The sequence below is a fragment of the Scatophagus argus genome, chromosome 4, assembly GCF_020382885.2.
Source record: "Scatophagus argus isolate fScaArg1 chromosome 4, fScaArg1.pri, whole genome shotgun sequence".
In the NCBI taxonomy this organism is placed as follows: domain Eukaryota; kingdom Metazoa; phylum Chordata; class Actinopteri; family Scatophagidae; genus Scatophagus; species Scatophagus argus.
In genome coordinates this window covers 19,850,556-19,873,922 of record NC_058496.1, presented here as the reverse complement: position 1 = coordinate 19,873,922, position 23,367 = coordinate 19,850,556, and the positions used below count along the sequence as shown (strand labels likewise).

General features: G+C 42.4%; 1 protein-coding gene and 1 long non-coding RNA gene across 3 annotated transcripts in view; one reads left to right on the top strand and one right to left on the bottom strand.

Moving 5' to 3' along the window:
* LOC124057782 overlaps positions 1-23,367 on the bottom strand; it is a 1,110,263-nt gene that overhangs the window by 716,565 nt on the left and 370,331 nt on the right. The gene's annotated exons all lie outside the window — the stretch shown is intronic.
* bicdl1 (BICD family like cargo adaptor 1) lies at positions 4,599-22,477 on the top strand. Of its 2 annotated transcripts, none has more exons than XM_046386266.1 (10): positions 4,599-5,328; positions 6,623-6,838; positions 13,515-13,631; positions 15,697-15,843; positions 16,234-16,413; positions 16,506-16,724; positions 17,702-17,845; positions 18,284-18,414; positions 19,223-19,343; positions 20,120-21,185. In XM_046386266.1, exons 1-10 carry the CDS (start codon positions 4,936-4,938, stop codon positions 20,168-20,170), a joined length of 1,719 nt encoding a protein of 572 aa, XP_046242222.1. In that variant the 5' UTR covers positions 4,599-4,935; the 3' UTR covers positions 20,171-21,185. The 2 variants fall into 2 exon arrangements, with proteins under 2 accessions (XP_046242222.1, XP_046242221.1); XM_046386265.1 differs by lacking the exon at positions 20,120-21,185 and adding an exon at positions 21,228-22,477 and having other exon boundaries at positions 4,600-5,328.

The following is a 23,367-nucleotide window of genomic DNA, read 5'->3' as shown; positions in this document are numbered from 1 at the left end:
TCTGATTACTGGCAGGGCAAGGGTGCTGCTTTCATCTGCAAGTAAATAGAGAGAGAGACAGGAGAGAGAAGACAGTACAAATGTACTTTCCAGCCTCCTGAATAAACTGTATGAAAAGTCAATTATTGTTAGGCGGGGGCATGATTTCCTAAATTTATAACAAATAATTTTTATATAGTGAAAAAAACAATGCTTTAAAATACTGGATGTTTGCTTTATCACATACAACAGCAGTATTGATAAATTCATCATCATCCGAGTATCCACAAAGGTTATTTTAATGATTTTCTCAAATTAAGGCCAGCGTTATGGACCTTTTAGTCTGTTATACTTTTGAACTTTCACTTCTATACTTCTATGTTCTCTTCAATTTTATTGTAAGGCAGCCAAAGTGGCACTTGAACCCTTTCTTGAAGAATTTCTGTAATTACTATATGAAAAGCATTAGACAGTGCATTGCTGCTTAAACATGCAGAGTGCACGTATCAGAATACTCTCGAATGGCAATGGTAACACAGTACACTGAAACAAAACATATTGAAATATTATGTACCAGAGTACACAGTAATATGGTAGATGTCATGTCGCAACCTAACAAGGTCCCCAGTGTCTGACACACTAGTTCAGCCTCACCTCAATTTACTTGTTTTTATGCTGATGTAAGCCAAGTGACACGTCACTATGAAACCTACTTGCAAACTACAGACACACACAGTGACAGATTACGCACACAGTAACAGATGGCAGAACCTAACCTGGCAAGCAGCACTACATTAGCACAGCAGAAGGGACAAAATGCTCAGAAGGTGACAGCACAGTAATGTACAATCAATGAATGTTACAGTAATTGGTGGCAGACAGAGAACAAGGACAGCACTCACTCATACTTCTCTCAGGTTGTTAATTAGACTTTCATGTCTGTAGTACTCATGAAAACATGTAAAACTCTGGTTGGGTTGGATGCCAAAAGTCTTTTTGTTCTTGTTTTTTATTTGTCTTTTTCGTCTTTGAATCCAATAGATTAATGATTTTTTTTAATACCTCAGATGCTTCAGATCTGTAATTGAAATCTGTGTCTGGACAAATGCAAGTCTAGGAAGAGTCTTCAATTAAAGGTTTCCCCACAAAGACAAAGGTTGAGGTCACCACTTAGCAGTCACTATGACAGGTGACACAGGCAGGAGAGAAGGGCATAAGTTTTCTTATTGGTTCTTGAAGATGCTTGATAAAAATGATTAATGACTAGAACCTACTTTTGGCTTATGTCATTACATAATGCAGTGTGTTGTTAGGGGAGTATGACCTCTTTCAGTATGACACATGTTAAACCTTCACAATTGCTGTGGAAAACAACATAACTGTACATCTATAGTAAACACAATAGTAAAACTATACCTGCTAGTACAAGCTACTGTCCCAAGGACAAAAAGGATCTTTTCAAACTCTGCACATATTTTCTTAAGCCACATTAAGCAGATCTAACAGTGATAAGTAACAGTTTATATTAACATGATATCTGTACTGACATCAGTATGAAAACGTTTGTATTTCCACAGTGATTGGGAGTATGAGGTATCATACTGATGTTTCCTAGCAACAAGGTATTGTATGTCTCGGAGGCCAATCCCTGTACTTAATCCTGAAGTACAGATGGAAAATTACAACCCTCTTCACTGGATGGTTTCACAAAGATTTCATTGGAATGTAATGAAACTGATTACTAATCTGCTGACAATCGTTTAATTGCATGTAAGCACAGTATTACAAATTTTAGGATGTGTTTTGTTGTCCCTGCAAAATAAAGGCAGATGCTAAATTTTAAAAAGTCACATATCGATATATAAATTGACAGAAACTATCAACAGGAAGGAAGCTTAAATGATCAGACAGAGCAGCACTGATTCTTCTACAAGCGCCTCAAGCCTCCCAATTCATCCAGAAGTACCAGTGCAAAAACACTGCCACCCATTGGTAAAACACTGAAATAAATATATTTCTTATGTTCTTATTTCTTTGTATGTGTTCTCTCATGTTACAGTTTGAGGTTAGAGGTATCAGAGAGAAATACTGCAATCCAGAGGTTTGAAGAGCCTAGTTTTGTTACATAACAGGCAGCCAAACCTTGCATTAGTTGAAAAAAGGCAGAGTCAGGCCTGTATGACTAAGGGTTGATGTTACATAAGCACAGAACACGAAGTACTAGGAAGACTCCTCTTTGGGTACTAAATGTGAGCTGTCACTATTAAAGAAGCTAGGTTCATTGTTTTTAAGGAATGAAAAAGCTGTTTACTGACATTATGAGCATAGTTTGCAGTGATGCTGACAATTCATCACAGACAGAAGGCTATTTATGTTATCTGATTGACTATAAAAGCTGAAACACTGTAAACTGAGTTACAACTGGACTGCACATAATTGAAAAAACAAAAAACAAAAAAGTATTTGTGAATCCTTACCATAATCCCTACTTTATGTAAACAGTACTTATACCAAAATTAATTGGTAGCCATTTATAAAATTGTTGAGAAGCAGTTTTATAGCACTGATCATTAACTCCCAAATTAGATTTCAGATCTGTTTTGTGCACTTATTTAAAGCTGTGCAGTGTAAGAGGACTGTCGATTGTTTACCCATAATATTGTGCCATGTGAATGTAATGTTGTTTTATTTCCACAGAGGGAGCCACAGTCTGTATTAAAGAGGAATGAGGGCCAGTTCATAATCTCCATTCAAAGAGGGAAGGCGGTGTTAGACTCCTATTTATTCACACTCCTGACATACAATTTTCAGGCTCGCCTTCAGTACGATGACAAAAATGTACTATACCTGCCAAAAAGTCATGTAATATGACATATTGCTGTACTCATTATGTTGCAACATTTTAACATTAACTGGTATCCATTCATAAGCTTTCTGGTGAGAGTTTTATTGTATTTAAATTGTGTTGTGTTGTAACAGTAATTAGCATAAATTAGGGGTGTTGCGATATATATACAGATGTCTCATATTGTGTCAAGAACACAAATATGATAGTATTTTAAGCCTTGTGGATTGTTAGCAGTTCATCTGATTGTATTTTCACTTTGGTCAGCAGTTACAAACTCTCTTTATCTCCCTACACCTATATTTTGAGTGATTTGTTTACCAAAAAACAAAAAAAAAACAAAATATACACAAGAAACAAAGTTAAAGATGAAACTGACCAATTGCATTATCATTATTTTTTTTTTAAAAAATTCTAGATATTGTGGTAACTCTTTCGGTCACTATGATTTTATATGTGAGAGCCCTAGTATAAATATCATATATTGTGCCATAAATTTTACTAAACGAAAAAGCAACTCACTGCATTGACTGATCAGACTGTAATACAGTGCGTAATTCTGTTTACAGCACAAAGGTTGTTGTTGTTTTTCCTCTTATTTGCTATCAATTCAACAACAGCAGCATTACACTGGTATGGATAATGTGGGCTGTCAAATTCAGTCAGCTTAGCGGTTTATCCAAGCAGTAGGGTTTTGATGTGCTCTGAGGAAATCACCCATTATCTACTGGGTAGCCCCCACAGCCCCTGGAGCTGGGGACAGTGGAGCAGCAGGCTGTGACCCACTTCTTTTGTGCTTTCATTTTATCAGCTCAAGAGCTTTTGTTTATAATCATTCATCACCAACCCCTCAACCCCCACATACTAACTTCATCTCTACCTCCATCATCCCCTACTTATACACTCTGGTATAAACATATTGCTGCATCAGTGAGAGGCATTTGCCAAGTGTGTTAATTCCTTAACCTTTAACCTCAGCTCACACTAATCTATACCTATAATCTATATATAATCTAATCTATAGCTATACCTAATTATATATAGATTTTATTTTTTTATTTTATATTTTATTTACTCTAACTTACTGGGTGCAAAGTTTACATTTGCGCTACATTTTGAATGCAAAAGGTGCTCACCATTAAAACATAACCTGAATTTCCCTCGGGATCAATAAAGTATCTATCTATCTATCTATCTATCTACTGCAGCAGGGTTTGTTATTTGTCACGTGTACGGAAATAAACTATGACAGGTGCAGAGTGAAAAAGTGTGAATTTTGACTTTTGGGGGGAAACAAAATAGGGGTAGAAATAGTAGTGTCCTTTACTATCATAATAATAGATTGCATTATGAAAGTGATATTCGTCATGTTTGTTTTAAGCACCGGTTCATGTTAAATGTAAATATATGGGGTTTTCTACACATATCAGGTTTTTCTTCCATTCTGACGATGGCTGGTGCGCCGCCTAAGGTAACGGCCCGATCTTGTTGATCTCGTGTTATCGCTTCACATGCTCATTTACTGGTTGCCACAGATGTGTGTGAGGAGCACCAAAATATGGCGCTATCATTTTCAGCCAATGGGCGGCCCCATTTGTAACAGGTCGCAGCTGGCGTCACAACCGTGGCGGGAGCGCGCAGTGAAGACGGGGAAGAGGTTGAGGAGGCATCGGGATCGCGCTCATCTGTTTGGTTGGCAAATGCCTCCGGTGTAACAGGGCAATCATTATGGGGGACCCAGGATCCCGAAACGGAATGGACCGACCGACTGCTCCGCAAAGGTCATTGAGGCGGTTTATTCCGGGATAAAAACATTTAGTGTGTTTAATAATAAAGAGCCAGTCAGTGAGCTGCAGAGGAGGCGGTGTTTGCTGGGATTCAATCAGAGCCAGAGTCGCGGCTGGTAGGTTAACGAAGAAGAAGGGACGTGTGGAAACTGGGAAGACAGCAGTTTACCCTCTAACTGCATCCAGCTGGGAATTGCAAGAATGATGGATGAACTGTCGATTACAAGCCGGTCCGGAAAGCCCAACCCTGTCAGAACAGGGTGGGTTCATCCGGAGTGAAACCAGTCGACTCTTATCTGTTGGCTTCTCCTCCGCCGGGCGGCGATGTCTGCTTTCTGCCTTGACCTGCAGACGTCTGCCGTGGTTTCAGCACCACTGGAGCTGGACAGCGACTGCATGGAGCCCCGGGGGAGCCCTGCCGCTCAGGAGCCCGGCGGCTTTCAGAGTCACCCGCTGCGGCACACCGGCTCCGGAGGCCTCGGCATGGCCTTGGAGGAGGAGCTGGCCATGCTCACCGGGGAGCGGGACGATGAGGACGAGCTGTCGGACCTAGAGACGCCTGCGGTAGAGCAAAACTCAGACTTGCTGTCGCTCTTCCGTCAAAAGGAAAAGGACTTGGTTTTAGCTGCTAAACTCGGCAAAGCGCTGCTGGAGAGAAACCAAGACCTGACAAAGCAATATGAGAAAATGCACAAAGATCTGAACGAGAAATTAGAGGTAAATTAAATGAAGTAAATATAATTTACTCAAGTATTAACCCTGCCTCAAGCTTCTCTATGGTTTGATCTCAAAATTCCATAATCCTACTGTGAAGTTTGAGCAATGTTAACAAACTCATGAGGATCATAACAAATGCTGTCTGTCAAGCTCTACATTAAAGCTGCCACCGAAAGAGGGTTTCACCTGGCAGGGTCCTCCTTTTCATGCTTGCACCTAATTGTACTTAATATGCTGTAAGCTGGGGACAGTGTGCATGGAGTGAAATGAAACTTGCTGGTCATTGTGATCTAAAGATAAAGTCAGCTACACTGTCTCTGTGTTAACAGCGACTAACAGCCAAGCTAAATAAGTTATACCCTAATTTCACACATGATGTTTGTGGTGAATGCTTTTATAGCTAAGCTTTTGTTCATGTTGTTTTCAAAGTCCTTCACACGTGGCCTGAACAAAAAAACAAAGACTAATCCCGTGGCTGTCCAGGGCCTACTGTACCTACTGTACATCTGTTCAGCCCTTTGATCCACGTTCATCCCTGTGTTGCAGCTCAGAGAAATAAGCTGCCTCTTAATATAAAACTCTTATTATTGTTTGTGATGTTACAGTTCCCGGTATCTCATTCTAACAGCACTTCATGTTGCTTTGTGATGTTGTGTAGATTCTCTTTGATCCCTGCTTTTCTTCAGGCATTTCCACAGAGATGAAAATAGTGGGCAAACAGATGCCAGCTGCTTCAGGGCTTCGACTTCGACCATAACAACCCCCATCCATACTGGGCTGGTGCAGTGCCTCTGTCCACTATTCGCTGCTATCTAGAGAAAGCTTCTTATTAGCTGAAGGGTCACTCCAGGAGCTATGACAACATGAGACTGGATCGGTTTAAAATCCCTCTGTTATATTGCTGAATTATAGCCTAGTCATAGATTCATCAAGTTTTTTACATTTGGTTTTGCAACAAAACTTCAGTTGCTGGTGTATGGCACAGCACCATCATCAGCACCACAATGTAAATATTTTTTCATCAAATCTAATAAAGTTGAGTATGGCCATTGAATAATAAGCTAGACTGTGCTTTTATTGTGGCACAACATTTAGTAAGGAGATCAAGGGGTCGTCCTGAGCTTTTTCACTTTCACTACTGTGAAATATTTTCAAGTTTGTTGAAACGATATCATCCGTGTGAAGTCTGACTTTGTCACGCCCTCAGAGATTTGGTTCTGTACAATTAAGCTAAACTGTACATCGAATCCAAGCGAGTGAAGTCGTAACCGTCTCTCCCCTCATTCACATGCAGCACCTGGAGCAGGAGAAGCACGAGTTGCGTCGGCGTCTGGAAAGTCGAGAGGGGGAGTGGGAGGGCCGTGTGGCTGAGCTGGAGACGGACGTCCAGCAGCTGCAGGGTGAGCTGGAGCGCCACCAGGTTCAGCTGAGAGAGGCTGACAGAGACAAGACTAAGGCCATCACTGAGCTCTCTGAACAAAACCATAGACTGCTGGAGCAACTCAGCAGGGTGAGGACCAGCATCGCTGTGTGTGTGTGTGTGTGTGTGTGTGTGTGTGTGTATAGGTGTGCTTCAGATGGACTGCTTCAGGCGGGCAGGGCCAGTCTGCCTGGAAGATTTAATTAGCCTGAGCTTTGAGTCACTGTGTCACATGATCTTAATGCTGCTTTAGACACCCTTGTGCCCGATGTGTGTGTGTGTGTGTGTGTGTGTGTGTGTGTGTGTGTGTGTGTGTGTATACAGTATGCGTTGCTCCCTGGCCTGGCCTGGCCTGGCCTGGCCTCGGGCCCACTCTGTCCACTTTAAGTCTGCCTGGCTGACATGACATAACATGCTCAGCCAAGTGAGGCTTCATCATCCCTCAGGGTGCGGGATTTGCCTCCATCCACTCTGTCTCTCTCTCTCCCCTCACCTGAATTATGCTAACTCATCAATATAAAAGTCTAGCTTCCGGCTCTTATGTTGAGTAATTTAAAATGATTGGACTGCACACTTATGCAATAACACTCTGCATATTGACAGGTAATTTGAATGCAGTTATTGCAACAGGCAGAGTAGAAGAGGTCCCATCTGAAACACCCAGATAGGCTGATTGATTGACAGATAAATAGACAGAAAGATGCATATAGCAGGACTCTGACTGGTTTTAGGCTGTACCTTTGTTGATGCGATGTACTGCATGTGTGCCTCAGGAGAATGAGATTGGCAGTAGATGCAGATTGAGGGAGCTGAGAGTGCTGGTGTTTGTAGCCACAGCTGATTAAGCCCTGCTAAGCAGCCCAGTACAATACCTCAGTCTACTCTGTCTCCACCAAAACAAGCACCCTTCATTCATACAGAGTGGACGCTTAACACTACAGCAGCTTTGTAGTGAACTTTATCTTGGTGAAACGTGTTTGACTGGCTTGGAGTGTTACCCTCAGTGTTCCTGTTAATTCGTCCACATCCCGTCCCTGCCACGATGTTTGTCACATACTGTGTTTCCAAAGGTGTGTGGTCATCAAAGCAATGAGTTTGTTTTCCAAGAGCAGGGCTACGTCATGCTGCCAAGCCTGTTGGAGGGATATGTATTAAACACCAGTATAAACACCTGTAAGACCATTATAAGAACTTAAGGGCTATAAACATAGGCATCAGAGTGTTGTCAGCTGCCAGGTAGGCACACAGCAGTTGCCACTGGGAAGCCACGTTTGAGGATGCCCCAGAGCTGAGTACACTAAGGCTGACAAGCCTGTACAGGTCCTTTGATAACCCTGTCAGCACTGCTGTTTATGGCAACACTCGCACTTGCGTGTGTTGTTTCCTTTCCTGGGAGAAGATGTGATCTGCTGCCAGGCACAAGCAGCTCAGTGAGGCACTGTGCAGTTCATTTGAACCCCTCAGCTCACTGCTGTGCAGAGCAGCTCTCCTGCTCTTTTTGATCAGATTAAATCCGCCTCCTACCCCATCTTGCCCCAACACTATCATCACACTGCAATCAAGGACTGTTGTGGACTGGTCAGTCACTATAGATGTAAGCAGGAGCGGGCACTTAGTGTAATTAAACTGCATTTAATTTAATTGAAACCATAGTTTGAGAAATCTTTAAAGATACTCCCTGAAAGTGGTCTGTATTGTGCTTTTGGGGGGAGAATATATTGTGGTCTTTGTGACTCAGTGATATTTATGAGATCTAATTGACTGCATCGATCCAGATCTCATGATTCAATGAATTGGACAGACACAGGGAGACCTGCCGGGTAATAAAATAAATGAGGTCAGGCTCCGTGCTCACTTTCTCTCTCGTTTTATCCTTCTTTGTCTCTGTCTGTCTTGCTGTCTTCTCTTTCTCCCTCTCTGTCTGTGCTCATTACTAAGCAATGGACTGTGACTAAGTAATGTTAACTGTTTACAGCTCAGAGTGAATGGAGGGGAATGTAAAACTAATGTGAGGAAACGCTGCAGTAGCAAATCCGCTTCAGGCCTGCTATTTCCCTTTGCTTCCCCCTCTTTCTCGTCATAGTTAACTGTTTAACCAGAACAGTCCAATTATGATCTAAATCAGTCTGTCTAAAACTATGGAATAGCATGTGTTCTTGTGGTAGCGATTATGAGCTTCTTATTGGAGTGTTTGGTGTGCCTGCTGGAAATCACATTAACATCACAGAGAGCCATGACTGGACAGTAGACGTCTATTCATGTCCAGTCTCCTAATTGACAGAAGACTCACATCCACAGCCGCTGGGTTTACAGTAATACACAAACAGGTGGTGCAAATAAACCAACTCATGCCTGCCATTGCCACACTGCAGGACGGATAATAACTTCTTCAAACAAACAAATATTCAAATTAATAAATCATTAGAAATAAATAGACATATAAAAGAAGAAAACAATGAAGTAAATTAAAGTAATGCGTGGAGATGTAGAAATAAATAATTTCCCGATTACTTACCAACATTATTTGCATTGAATTATTTATGCATTAATTTTAAGTCTCATTTATTTATGATTTTTAAAATATGCTTTTTATTAATTCATTACATAATTTATGCAATTTGAAGAATAAGTCAGTTTTTGAGAGCGATTTCTAAAGCAAAACTTGTAGCCAAAGATGAAGAGGAGTGAGTTCTTTACCAAGCCTGCGATTGGCTGCGGTGGGATGACCTTGAGAAGGAAGGTCACTTCATAGGAAGTGATGTAAGTCATGGGGTAAGATACAGCGCTGAGGAGATTAGGCTGTAATCCGTGCTAATAGCCTTGCCATATGCATACAGTCAGGAACCAACAACAACTCCAGTCCGCACTCTACTTAATTAATAACAGCAGGTGGCTTAGAAATTTGGGTAAAGAAGATCTAAAAATGTTCGTCTCCGCCTTCGTCAGGTTGACACGCATACCACCCTTGTTTAGTCGTCTTTGTGCGTGTGCGCGTTTGAAAAAACTTTGTAGTTCTGGGTGATAAAAATAAACATTATATTCAATACACCCAGAGAAAACGGGTCCAACTGATCCAGGGGTATAGAATAGGACGCGTGTGCTGGTCTGTATGGGTCCTGAGCGTGAGAGCAGCCAATCTGCTCAGGCCTAATCTGATCACAGTGAACCAGCAGGAAGGAAGGGACCTTTCTTTAATTACATTACCACATAATGCTCAGAGATCGCTGGGAATGCTCTGACTCCAGCATAAGTGTCCTCATGTTTTATGGCCGTAGTTAATCGTACTTCCTTCAATCTCTACAATTCATTTAAAGATTTCCACCACATGTGTATTAAAGCAAACATCAAAATTATTTCAAGTGTGTCTGATGTGATTTTTGCAGAAAAAGATACAATTATCACATTAAATTCTACTTCCTCTCACTCATTAAAAATTACAGAATATATAAATACACCAATATTTTTCACAAGTTTAACTGCTGGACACAGGACGCCTCCTACTTCACTGTTCACGTTCACTGTTCAAGTGTCCACATCACACTTGTGTTTGCAGAATACTGGCTCAGGATTCCAAATGACGCTCGTAGGCTCCACCTCTTAAAATCAGATTGTCAGTGAGCACAGAGAAAATTTACACTTTGAGTCATCAGTAAGAAAACCAAAACACCAAGACCGGGAAGAAAGACACAGGACCAAGAAGAAAAACACAGTTTGGATAGAAAGTGGACTAATTAAATGTTTACAGCAGCCTCCATCAATGTTGTTTATTTCAGGTATTTCTTTTCCATTTTTCTGAATTGTCATTAGCAACAATTTAACAGGTGAATGTTTTTGAATGGCGCAGTCATCCTACACTGTGTCTGTGCCTTGTCAGTTCAGTGTATACGCATGACACACTGTAGAAGATTCAGTTTCACTCCTCCTTTAAGCACACAGCATCTGCTTCCCATCAGCCCAAGGTAACTGTTGCTCCCAGGGTGAGCTCTCTGATTGGCACGTATTGTCACGCCGAGTATTTGTTATGCAACCGTTTGAACGTGGGGTTGCCCATCCTCTGTAAGTCTAGACAAGGCAGCGCTCTGTCAAAGTGAATAAAGAAAATACCAGAAGCGTTGAGACCACAAGTCACAGCTCCACCAATCCCACTTCTCCCTGGTTTCTATGACAACCAGAGTGACATGCAAATTGAAACTCCATGTGTTGTTACCATGGGGATGTGCTCTGCAGAATAGCACAAGGATACAGATAATTTGATGCTGCGCCACCAAAGACCTTTGATGCACCTGCAGTCACATGCAACAGATCATGTTCCACAGCCACAGACAGACTGCAAACTGAATCAACAGGAGCAATACCTACTTTTCAAGTGTGGACCCTCCTCTGGAAAGTGACTGTATTTGCTCACATAAATGTTAGCCCTACTTTGCTGCCCTGGATTCTGTCGCAGCGGCCTGGTTTGCCCCTGTTTGTCCTGCCATGCTGATAATGCCTTGATGGGGATCTGAGGAATTTGCGCTCAGATTAAATGACTATCTGCAAATCAGGCGGTCTGCAGTCAGCTCTGTGATTTTCTCAACATGATTTAAATCTGTCAGTGGTTTGGGTCAGTGGGTCAGATGTCACGTTTACCCCTGTGGCCAGCTGCTGCACTGGCCTCCATTGACTGCACATCTGTTTCCCCACACAGAGAAGTTGAGTTCATGCAGTCAAACTCACATCTGGTCACTATACTGAGTACCCAGTGGCTCAGAGACATTAACTCATAGTAACAAGGTACAACAAGGTAACTTAAAACTGCAGAACTGTAATTGCAAATTATTATAAGAATTTATTTAATGCTTTGAGGTGTTCAGATCTAGAAACATCTCATCTCAGTACTCTGTACGCAGACATACAGTGTAGATTCTAATTTCCAGTTGTTCCATAGTGTTTTATGCATCCATTAAATGACGTGCTTTTCCCCAACTGCTGTCAAAATTTGTTCTTTTAACTCTTGAAAGATAGGTCAACCTTTAAGTAACTTTTTTACTGCCTTCAACCAACACTTTCACCAGCAAGTATCAGTTTCTTGTCTCTTCTTTGTGAAACCGTCTGAGTCTTGCCCTGGTAGGTCACTGGTTCCTCTGATTTCCCCCTGAGGCCCGTTGAAAGGCTGAGCTGAGGTCACATGACCTGATGTCTGCTCTGGTTATATCCATCCCTAATCATTTTAGTTATACCCTTTATATCTCTGCAGGTTGGTCCTCAAGTCTTTCATAATCTCTTTTAATTTTGAAGAAGACAGTTGTTTAAAAGTACAAAAATTACAATATTATTACAATGTTATTAGTAGCAATTATTTAAGTATAATTTTTTAAAAAAAATCAGATATACAGTTGTATGATAACCTCTGCCATTGCTTGTCTACTGACCTAACAGTTTTGACGCAATTCTGTTGCAGAGATCAGATGCTGACAACAAAGTGCTGCATTATTAGTTCGAGAGTGAAGCCCCAGAGCGACAGAGGCAGCCTGTCCCTTTCAGACCCTCAGCAGAACACAGACTTCACGCAGTGTTACCTAAGCACAGACGTGAGCTGAAGTGAGCTAATGTATTCTCGGGATCAGCTGTTGATCCTCCTCACATCTCTCTGTGAGCCTCCTGAGATGCTGCAACAGTGTGCAGTGCCACCTAGAGGCTGCTTTCCAGATTGATACAATTCATCTCAACTTTGACTCAGCACCTACTGACTGAATGGCAAAGCATAAAAAAAAGAATGATACATGCACGGTGAATCTGTCAGAGGTTATGACTGCTGGCCATAGTTATAAAAATGGAATTTGTGTTCAGTATATCCAGTTGCTGCCTTTCTTACAGTGTTTTTGACATATTTACTTGATGTTGAGTACTGTGAGTGCTTTTTAGGATTTTACTGTTGCCATGGCAGTGGTGATAATGCGAACAGTGGCTTCCTGAGTGCGGCTGTAAGCTAATGAAGGCAGCTCAGGCTCAGGCTCTGTGTGGCCTGATCCTACCTGTCCAATAAGCTCTGCTGATGCACTGAGTGTGCTGCAGTGGAATATTTGAAGCTTTTAAAAAGGATCATGACATTTAGGTAAAAATGAGCTTTCAAAGTAACAGCCATCAGATTCATCATTCACAGGAACAGACCGGGGAGAGGGGGGGCTGATTTACAAGCAACACTGTGTCAGTAACACTCTGTGAACATCAGTGTGGGTTTGCATGTGTATGTACCTACATTTGCCATCAGATTATGAGTCACCTCAGGATGTTTGTAAAGAAACTCAGACCAGGAAGCTGCTTTGTAATCTTTTTAATTTCTCTGAGCAGTTAATGTAACACTTGAACACTATGAAGAACCACTAAAGAAGACAGCAGATTTTGCACATCGAAGTCTGATTCCAGGTCTTTGGGAGTACTACTGCATATGTGAAAGAAGTTGCATAGAGACTTCTTTGGCTCCAAAGGGAGCTGTGTGGCATCTGATAAATGCCCTCATGGGATGTCGTTTGAGTCAGTGTCAGACTGACTTAATGTTAGACTGGAGTGAGCTTATCACACCTAAGTAACCCACCCCTAATCTCTGCTGGAGGCTGGAGGCTACATTAGCTGCTACTTGCATTTGCTTTTTGTTTAACTATGAGAGTCCAGCAATGTCATAGGAGTGCAGTACTAAATTGGTGTGTTCTTCAGAAGTAAGTACATTTAAGGCCGTTGTGGACTCAACTTTTCTCTCTTTTCTGGCTGTCTGTCTGTCTCCTTCCAGGCTGCAGAGGTTGAGAGGCAGCTGTCCACTCAGGTCCATTCATTACGGGACGACTTCAGGGAGAAGAGTTTGTCTACAAGCCAGCACATGACCCGACTAGAGACTCTACAGGCTGAGGTGAGCCACTGTCTGTACCATTTTAACCGCCAGATATCACTTCATACTCAGTACAGTTGATGGAAATGCACTGTACTGAACTTGGCACCAAAACAGAAACAGAAACAGTACATCTAAGTATGTCAATATAAGTTAAAGGGGCAGTTCATCCCATCCATCCATTTTCTGTACCGCTTATCTGTCAGGGTGCAGTTCATCCCAATATCAAAACTACACATTTTTCCTCTTTCCTGTAGTATATTTAGTCATCTAGATTATCCAGTTGCTGAGCTTTGGAGGTATCAGCTGTACAGATGTCTGCTTTCTCCAGGCTATAATGGAACTAGATGGCGCTTCACTTGTGGCGCTCAAAGCACCAAAAATACATTAGAAAAACTCAACAGTAATGTCTCTCTCGTGAACTGGTTACGCAGACCTTGTTGTGAATAGTTTCATGTAGAAACTTTTTTCTTTCTATCGGTCTACACAACAGTTAGTTAAAATGAGAGATAAACACAGTGTACCTGGAGACATGTTTGCTGCTTCCTGCTTTTCGTCCTATCACTCATCCTCAGTCAGGCCACCTAATGATTGATGTCTTTAAAACAGTTCACTCAGGAAAATTCCCATTATCATTCAAATACCACAAACACAAAGGCTGATGTTGGGCTATGGTTACATAGTTGGAGTTTTTGGTGAAAATAAATGGAATAAACACTACTTTCAAGGAAGAGGATGATGCTCGCCTGCCAAGCTCATAGCATTTCTTGGAAGTGTTTATTCTATCAGGGATTTTTTTGCGATTTCTCTCAGATCTCTTTCTGTAATCTTTATCTCTGTCCTCAACTGTTACTCCCTCCCCTCACCCTCCTTCCCTCTCGGTTGGAGCAGCAAGGGCTAGAAGTGAGTGGTTACCGAATGCTGTCCGTCAGCCAGTCTGCATGCTGCATGTGACGCCTTGTGAAATTATAGAAACAAGGATTGCACTGTTATTTGCCTTTGAAATCACTGCCCCTCCTCTGTTCAATTAAATGAGTTTATTATAGGGCACAGCACTGTTATTTTATAGATTAGATTATTGAATCTCAAGCTGAATGAAACTCTTATAACCATTATTATTATTGTAGCATTTTACATTTGCTGTTAAATCCCTGTCTGACTTTGTCTTATGGCAATCCCTGTTTCCTGAGATCAAGCATGAAAAACATGCTTGGTTGTCTTAGCATGAGATGTGTTGTGATGTCAGTTGTGTCATTTGTGATATCAGCCAGGTATGGCATGAACAAAGGCACTGTGAGAACACAACAATTCAGATTTCCCTGTAGCTGCTCTTCAAAGCGAGCCAAAAAACACCCAGACTGCAGAGCCTGCGCTATAATTGGGAGAAAACAGGCTACTGCTCTATATTTAGCTGAGATACTGCAATGTCTGGGTGCTCCCACTTTTCTAATGCTTTCCCTTCATATGACATGTGCTGATGACTAATGTTTTTTTGCCCTATTTGTGTGAAGACAGAGACTAGAAGCCCAAAAATATTCAGAACCTGGCAATGTGGATGCTCATATGGTAGTGAAAAAAGTGATCCACATGTAAACTAAACTGGGTTACCAGATGTAGGTCAAAAGCAGGAGGATTGAAAATGAACAAGAAGTGATGTTTGTTTAATAGGGAATGCTGCTCAGGCAGCTACAAAACAAATCATGATGGAGTCAAATCATGTGTTGCTGCAATGCTAGCCTTCAGCAGAAGGCCAGTGCACATGCATGGTGAGAAGTAAGCGCATATCAAGCTTAGTGGAGAGGCTAACATATCACCAAGACATTCCTGTAGACAAGGGTGGCAACTAACGCCTACGCCCGTGCTAGGCAACACACATTCTTAAGGCCAGTGGGAGTACTTTTTAATCTTGTGTAAGAGCCCAGCTTGCCTCATACTAAGGAAAACAACAAAATTTATCCCTCAGTCAGGTACCACAGCTGTCCTCCTGAGTGCTATTGACCGGGAAATCTAAGCAATCCTCGGTTTTCTCCAGTTAATGCCCTTTTTCTGTGGTGCTCTGACTAACTAGTGTTGTTTGACGTGTCAGATTAAGATGCTGTCGGAGAGGAAGATGGAGCTGGAACATCGGGTGCACGCCATGCTGGAGGAGAACGAGCTGCTGCAGAATACAGTGGACGACCTCAGAGAGAGGACGCTGGTGTTGGAGAGGCAGTGTCACGAGAAGGACCTGCAGGTACAAACACATGAATGTAGGACTCTTAGGTGAGGAATAGCTGCAACCTCGGAAGTTAATGTGAGTAAGAGTAAGCATTTTTTTTGTCTGATTGTCTGATTGAAGTATAAGGTAGTAGAAAAATGGAAATACCCCAGAAGTACTCGATCAAACTGTGCTTAGGTACATTCCATCACTGGAAGAGTTTCATTTTTATTGCAAATGTATCAGTTCCGAATATTGGTAAACATTATTAATAAAAGTCGGTATCAGTCCTGAAAATAGCACATCTGTTGATGTATAATATACGCTATAGTACACGCTGTAATTCGTCCTTGAAACAGTCAGCTGAACTGCTCTTGTATGCTTTACACTGTTAAGTCCCAAGTTTTACCTCCAATGTTTTGTCAGTTACGGCAGAGCCAGCTGGAGCTCCAGGAGGTTCAGGTGTCCCACAGGCAGCTGACTGCCCGGCTGGAGGAGCTGACAGAGGAGCACAGCCTCCAAAGCCTCACACCTCACCCATCCAGCCTGCTGTGTGAGATAGAACAGAGCATGGAGCAGGAGGAGCAGGAGCAGGAGAGAGAGCAGGTAGCTACAGTAGGATTGTGCTTGATTGAAAACATCAGGACCTTGGTGGGCTTCTCAAATCACTCCCCCCTGACCCCCGTCTGTCTGTTCAGCTGCGCCTTCAGCTGTGGGAGGCCTACTGTGAAGTTCGCTCGCTCTGCTCACATCTCAGAGGGAATGACGTCACGGACTCGGCACTGTCCACCGACTCTTCCATGGACGAGTCCTCTGAGACGTCCTCAGCCAAGGATGTGCCTACTGGGAGCCTCCACACCAGCCTGCTAGAGCTACGGAGGCTAACACAGAATCTGCTGGATGGCAACGAGTCCACGGTAATGAACAACACACTGACATCTAGTCAGCAGATTCCAAATAGCCAATTTTAGGGGATAATTTCCTAGTAATTTCCCTGAATAAACTGTGTCTTTGGGTATTATGTAGAAGAATCAAGAATCACAAATCAGTGACAGCTGAATAACTGAACAGAAATGTGTAAAGACCGGGTACTCCGGCTTCCTCCCACAATACCAAAAACATGCACATTAGGTTAATTGGCTACTCTACATTGCCCCTAGGTGTGAGTGTGAGAGTGTGTGGTTGTCTGTCTTTGTGTGTCGGCCCTGCGATTGACTGGCGACCAGTCCAGGGTGAACCCCGTCTCTCGCCCGTAGTCAGCTGGGATAGGCTCCAGCTCCCCCGCGACCCTGATGGATAAGCGGTATAGAAAATGGATGGATGGAAATGTGTAAAGAGCTGTTAACTCACGGTTAGTTGATTACTCAGCAGTATTGGTTATTAAGTATAAAAAAGTCTCATTCTTAACACTGAGCTATAGTTAACACTTGTTAGAATTTGCAGAATTACACAGTATGAAAAACAGAAGAGTGACTTATTTCCAAGTTAAAACAAAAAGCTTGTATAAACATTTAAATGTGCTCCCTAAAGCTGAATGAGCATAACGCCCTTGGTAGTCAAATAGGAGTGTACAGTTTATAAGCAGTGGTTGAAGGAACTGCTAAAATTCTACTAACAGGAAATGCATATAAACCAAATATTCAAATATAAACTGGAATCTTCATTTTCCACACTTACTAATACATATGCTCGTCTGTAGATGCTTTTTACATTTTTGCACATTCAGCTGGCCTGCCTTGCATTGACCAGAAGACGTGAATTCACGCTCACATGCACACAGTTTATGTCTAGAAAATCATTAGAAACCTCTGGAACCTGTAAAATAAAAGGGTCACTAAAAAATGTGTGCCTATTTTAATAAACGTGCAGTGAGTGTGTGTTGGTGTTTTGACAGGGCTCGCGGCGCAGTGACGAGGAGGCTCTGGAGGAGCAGGTGAGGAAGCTGGGAGAGGAGCTGAGGGAAGTGAGAGAGCTGTACGAAGCTGAGCAGGACAAAACTCGCAGCAGTGAAGAGGAGGTGCTGCAGCTTCACAATCAGGTGCTGGCTTCAGTACACATGCTCTGTGCTGACTGTGTGAAAAGAGAAGTGTTAGACAGCCCCTATTTATTTAAGATCACATGCACTCTTTCTTGGCGGAATGACACTGCATTAAGGAGCGCTCACGTCTAGGAATAACATTTAGATGACACAGTGCTGCAGATGTAGACCTCAACAGTTTTGTAATGTAGGACAGTCTTGTTTTCTTTCTGCCAGGACAGCTCACTTCTCTCCTGTGGCTTTTAAATGTCTTCCATGATTGATACAAAAAAAAGCTTCACACACACACACAGACACACACACATCTCAGTAATTTTCTAGTGGAACTGGGTCAACTAAAGATCAGCCTCAGACATGAGCACCCCCCCCCCCCCCCCCCCCCCCCCCCCCCCCCCAGTAAACTCACACATCTGTGTCATCCTCCCATGTGACCTGCAGATGGCGCTGCTCTCTGTAGAGATGTGCTCTCTCCGGGAGGAGAACGAACGGATGAAGACAATGGCTGAAATCCGAGAACCGAGCGAGCAGCTCCAAAGTGCTATCAGAGACAGAGACGACGCCATAGCCAAGTACGATCACATCACGTACGCAGATATGCAGAATATCGCAGGCTACCTCATCTATATAATTTGAAGTTTAAAGAACAAGCCTGCCTTATCACAAACTGGGTGTTATTATTAACATTTATGCAACAAGTCCATATCTGTTAAGATCTGTGACTGTGGTTACATCCTTGAAAAGTTTGACAAAGCAAGAAACATAAGAAACATAGACAGAGGAATCAGACAGAGTTGTTGAGTCGTTGTAAACATCCATCACAGTTTGACTTTGACCTACTTTACACGCTGCACTGTTGTCCACACATAACTTCAATGTACAGTTATTACAGAAATGTAGGGAGGCTGCAAAATAAAATTGTTTAGGTAATCTTACTTAACTTTTGGTTTCTTTACAATGTGCTTTATCGTCCAGCTGCTTGTGTTTCTTGTCCCTCTGACTTCATTGTAGCACCTGTTATCAGTTATCACTAGTTATCATTATAGCTCCACTTATCAGAAATTACTTTCTTGAGCTTAATGTTTTCATAACTGTTGGCCTGATGTTCATTCTTTAACAACTACAAGCACTGTACAGAGACAGGCAGGCTGTTTCACGCTGTTTCCACTTTTTAAGATAAGCTAAGCTAAGATGGCTGCCAGCTGTAGCCTTGTATTTTCCAGACAGACACTTAAGTGGTGTCAGTCTTCTCATCCACCTTACAAAATGCTGAAATATTCCTTTAATGAGTTATTCTATATCCATCACCATATAAAGGAGTTTCTTTAGGGCCTTCATGCTAATGGGATGACGCTTGCTGACGGTGTGTTTATCTTGAAGGAAGAAAGCGGTGGAGATGGAGCTGGCCAAGTGTAAGATAGACATCATGTCTTTGAACAGCCAGCTCCTGGACGCCATCCAGCAGAAACTCAACCTGTCACAGCAGCTGGAGGCTTGGCAGGTGGGTCAAAGATCATACATAAGTACCAGTCTAATAGTCCTTATGTGGTCTATTGGAACAGCAGTGGTTGTTGCATAAATAAAGCTGCTCTGCAAATGTAATGTCTGGTTGAATTTTGATCATTCAGAATTTCATATAATGTATAGGAATGAAGTGACACCAACTTCTAGAACAGCTTGTCCATTTTCTTTCACTTCCCTTGAGGAGTGTGTGTGATCTGGCCAAAAGCACAATCTATAGTCTAAATTGCGACCCTTTGTCTCATTTTTGAAACGCCCTGTAGATTATAGCCAAATTTGAAATAGTCTATGAATATCTTCATTTGTACCATCAAAAGCACAATACTGCATTAAAGATGTTTCTTTCTTGTGATGCATTACTTTCCATGTGTCACCAAAGGAAAAGCCACATGAGTTAATTTGTACAAACCAGCCTAGCCATCAAGTCGGCCACCCGACTCTACTGGTTTAATCACGTAGCCCAGATCTGCTAGACGGTGAGGTTATGTGAAGCAATAAAATAGCCAGACTGCACACCCATACTACCCTGTAACTTGTGTTTAGTTCAGTTGAATCTGTGCTAATACACTAACCCACTTCATTAACTTCTGAGGGAGTATGTCAGTTGCTTGTCTGTGTTGGGTGTCATTAGGGAAACGTATTACACTTATAACCTGAGGACACTGTGTGCGTGTGTGTGTGTGTTCGTGTGTTCCCTCCTTCCCCTCCCTCATCTGTAACTAGCAGCTCTTTCCTCTCTCTTCTCCCTGCCTACAGTTTGCCTCCTCAGGGCTCTTTACTGTTTGGCTCTTGTGGTTTCTGATCTAGTGGCCTTTCTCAGCTTCCGTACCACCCTTTCTCCCTTGTGGTACCCCCCCTCCTGCCTTAGAGGTGAGCCAGAGATGCGCCATCTCGCCGTTTCACCCTGCACTAACCCGACTACGCCATGCTGAGCCATTCCATGCCACAGTTAGCCGGTTCAGGAGAAACGCCCATCCCAGCTTCCCCCTTCTTTCCGAAACCATTAACCACCAAGGAGAATCATCCAAACCCACCACCCTCTCTCTCCACCTGCCTGTGTCTCCTCCCTCCATACACCTGCATCACATAAAGGAATGTTTGTAGGAGACTGGTCCACTGGTCAGCTTACCTGTTGAGTGATGAGAGCACAGACACCAAAAACACCCCGGTTGATCAGAGTGCTCTGGTGGTGCGTGGTTGTATTTATGTTGCTGTATGTTAACTGATATTAGGTGAGATCCAAAGTAAAGACACTAATCAAATAAAAAGAGTGCATTCATTTACTATGTATTAGTTTTTAGTCTCCCATCACAATTGCTGCCAGTTTATTTTAGCAGCTTGTCAGAGCCCCCTGGTGGTTTTATCTCCCAAGAACTGCCAGCATCAAACTTGGCAACCTTTTCCAAGTCAAAGTCATTTGTTGCAAAATTGAACAATAGTCAACAAGTCATGAGTCATGAATACTGAATACTTTATGCGGAGACTCTTTGGTTAACTCTTCACATCTACCACAAATAGATATCACTTCATTTGAAGGTTTGGGAATCTCCAGTTTAGAAAATGATGTCATGTTAATGTCAGATCAGCTTTGGAGTCCTGTTTCAATCATATGCTACCAGGCTATTATGTCATTTATAACTACTTACTATTCTATGAGCTGTATTAAGCGAAAAATACAGTCTACTGGGGATGAAAGGTGATTGTGGTGTCTCTGTGATCAACACCTAACGGGCAAGTTGATAACAATAATAACAATGAGTCTGATCTCCTAACAACTTCCTGTAACAGTCCACCATGTGCCCCCTACATGTGTGATGTCTCTCTCCGGTCTATCTCTCATTTGCTTCTTTGTCCTTTGTTTTAGGATGATATGCACAGAGTGATTGACCAGCAGCTAATGGACAAGTACCAGGACGAGTGGCGGTCGCCCCCTTCCTCCCTGTCAGGGTCATCGAGGGCCCACGGCGGTCAGTCCTCCAGACGAGCTCAGCGCATCTCTGACCGGGACAAGAGACTTTTCTCTTTTTTCAAAAAGAGCTGAGCCCCCTTGGATTGGCCCTGAGCACAGCAGACAGACAGAGGCAGACGACGTGAGGGAGAAGGAGGGAGTGACATCACTGTACAGGGGTAACAACACAGCCAAAGACGAGCAGTGGCACACACTGAGGTTTTGGGGGGGGGGGGGGGTCATTTTGCACTTTATCTGTCCCATTACTCTTCTCCACGCTGACTAATTGATGACTGCTGGCAGTGAGAGATATAAGGATAGGACTTCCCCAGAGGCTTTGGCTTTAGCCCCTCTTCTAGAAAGCTATTGGTGTTACAGAACATGAACAGGGTCATGAAGTTTACCTCCAAAGAGGAAGGTTTCCTTGTAGTGCCTACGACCATCTCTACTAGCCCACTGCCAACTCTGTAGAGAGGGAACATTAGTACAATCTGTTACTGTATGCATCCTGCTTATCATGCCAAGGAATCTGGGGAAAGACATGTGGATGTATGGGATATTGCAGGATTGTGGTAAAAGATGAGGATAGCAGGAGTTGTATAGCAGAATACCCATGAGACAGAGCAGGAACGACGACCCTGGAATTGGGTACAGAGCAGTGATGCTACAGCCAGCTCACGTGGGATCTCTCAGGTTTATTCATTTGTTCAGGAGATGTTCACAACTTGAGGCAAAAGCTTGCTGCATGACAAGCATAGTGTGAAGTATATCTGACAAATCAAATGAAAAAAAAAGAGAGCACTTATGTTCTTTTTGATAGCTGTGCAGATACTTCATCTTCATCTTCATCTTCTTACTGTGGCTTAATGCCCTAGGCCCAAACTTCAAATTAAAGTGAGAATACCGTTACAGGGACGCTCATATGATTTGGCATTGCACTTTCTTTAACTCTGTTTTTATATAAACAAATTACTATGGGGTTAACTATTTTTAAGTTTTGTTTTGTTTTTTACAAAGCTCTGATAAAGCTCACATTGCACACTGCTTGCTCAGCACCAGATGTGAGGCAGACAAAGTTAGCATCTGTCTGAACAGACAAAAAAACAAAACAAAACAAAAAAAACAGACCAACCAACCAACCACTGCTCTTCTCATGTCTACATTTTCAATTTGTAACACACACTTTCTGTTATAAATTTAAAGTTATTTAGCCCAAGCTGAGATAACAATAATATTATCAGAGGTAATTTTCTCAAACTTTATGAAACTCCTCCAGAGCCACAGAAAAACTGACTTGTATGAGTAAAATCACTCTAATTCCCCTTAAAACTGGACTTCTGTTTCTCCCCATAAGTAATGACACATATCAACCAGGGTGAGTTTCGTGTGCCATAGTGAAGTAAAACCGAGACAAGCTTGAGCAGGACAAGTTGATCCCTTAACTGAGTGAATGTAAAAAAAGCAGCACTTTTTTGGCCGGGCCTGTCTTTGAGGAACTCTGTGAAGCCCCCATATTGATCTCAGACATCTGAATAAACCTTTGGGTGACTGAAGCTGGTTGTATTGTTTGTCCAGGTGCCATCCTTTTTTTCCTCACACTTAAAGTTATATTTAATATTTCAAATATTGATCAAAAAGGCACTGTCCCGACATTGTCATCATGATGTCAATCATCTTTCTAGTTGACCAAACTTTCAAAATGTTTACATCAGCTTGAGATGGAGGAAGAACTACACAGAATGCTCATCAACCAATCCAGCTCAGTGACAATAACCTGTTGAATTTCCTATCAATAAAAGGCATGTGGGTATACAGAAACTCCACTAAGCCTCTGAGCTGCCCTGGTTCAGCACTAATGGTCTACCTCCATTCTCATTGCTTCAATATTTCATGGGCACTTTGAGTTCTTAGCTGCCGGGCTTCCGTTTTAGGTGACATATCTGTGACTCCATTTGTAATACAGAATGTTTTTGACCTGAAACCTCAGAGCACGAATGACTTAACAGTGTGACCCCAGTGATGTCTCATGTCTGTCTGTGTTTGTACTCATGTCTAA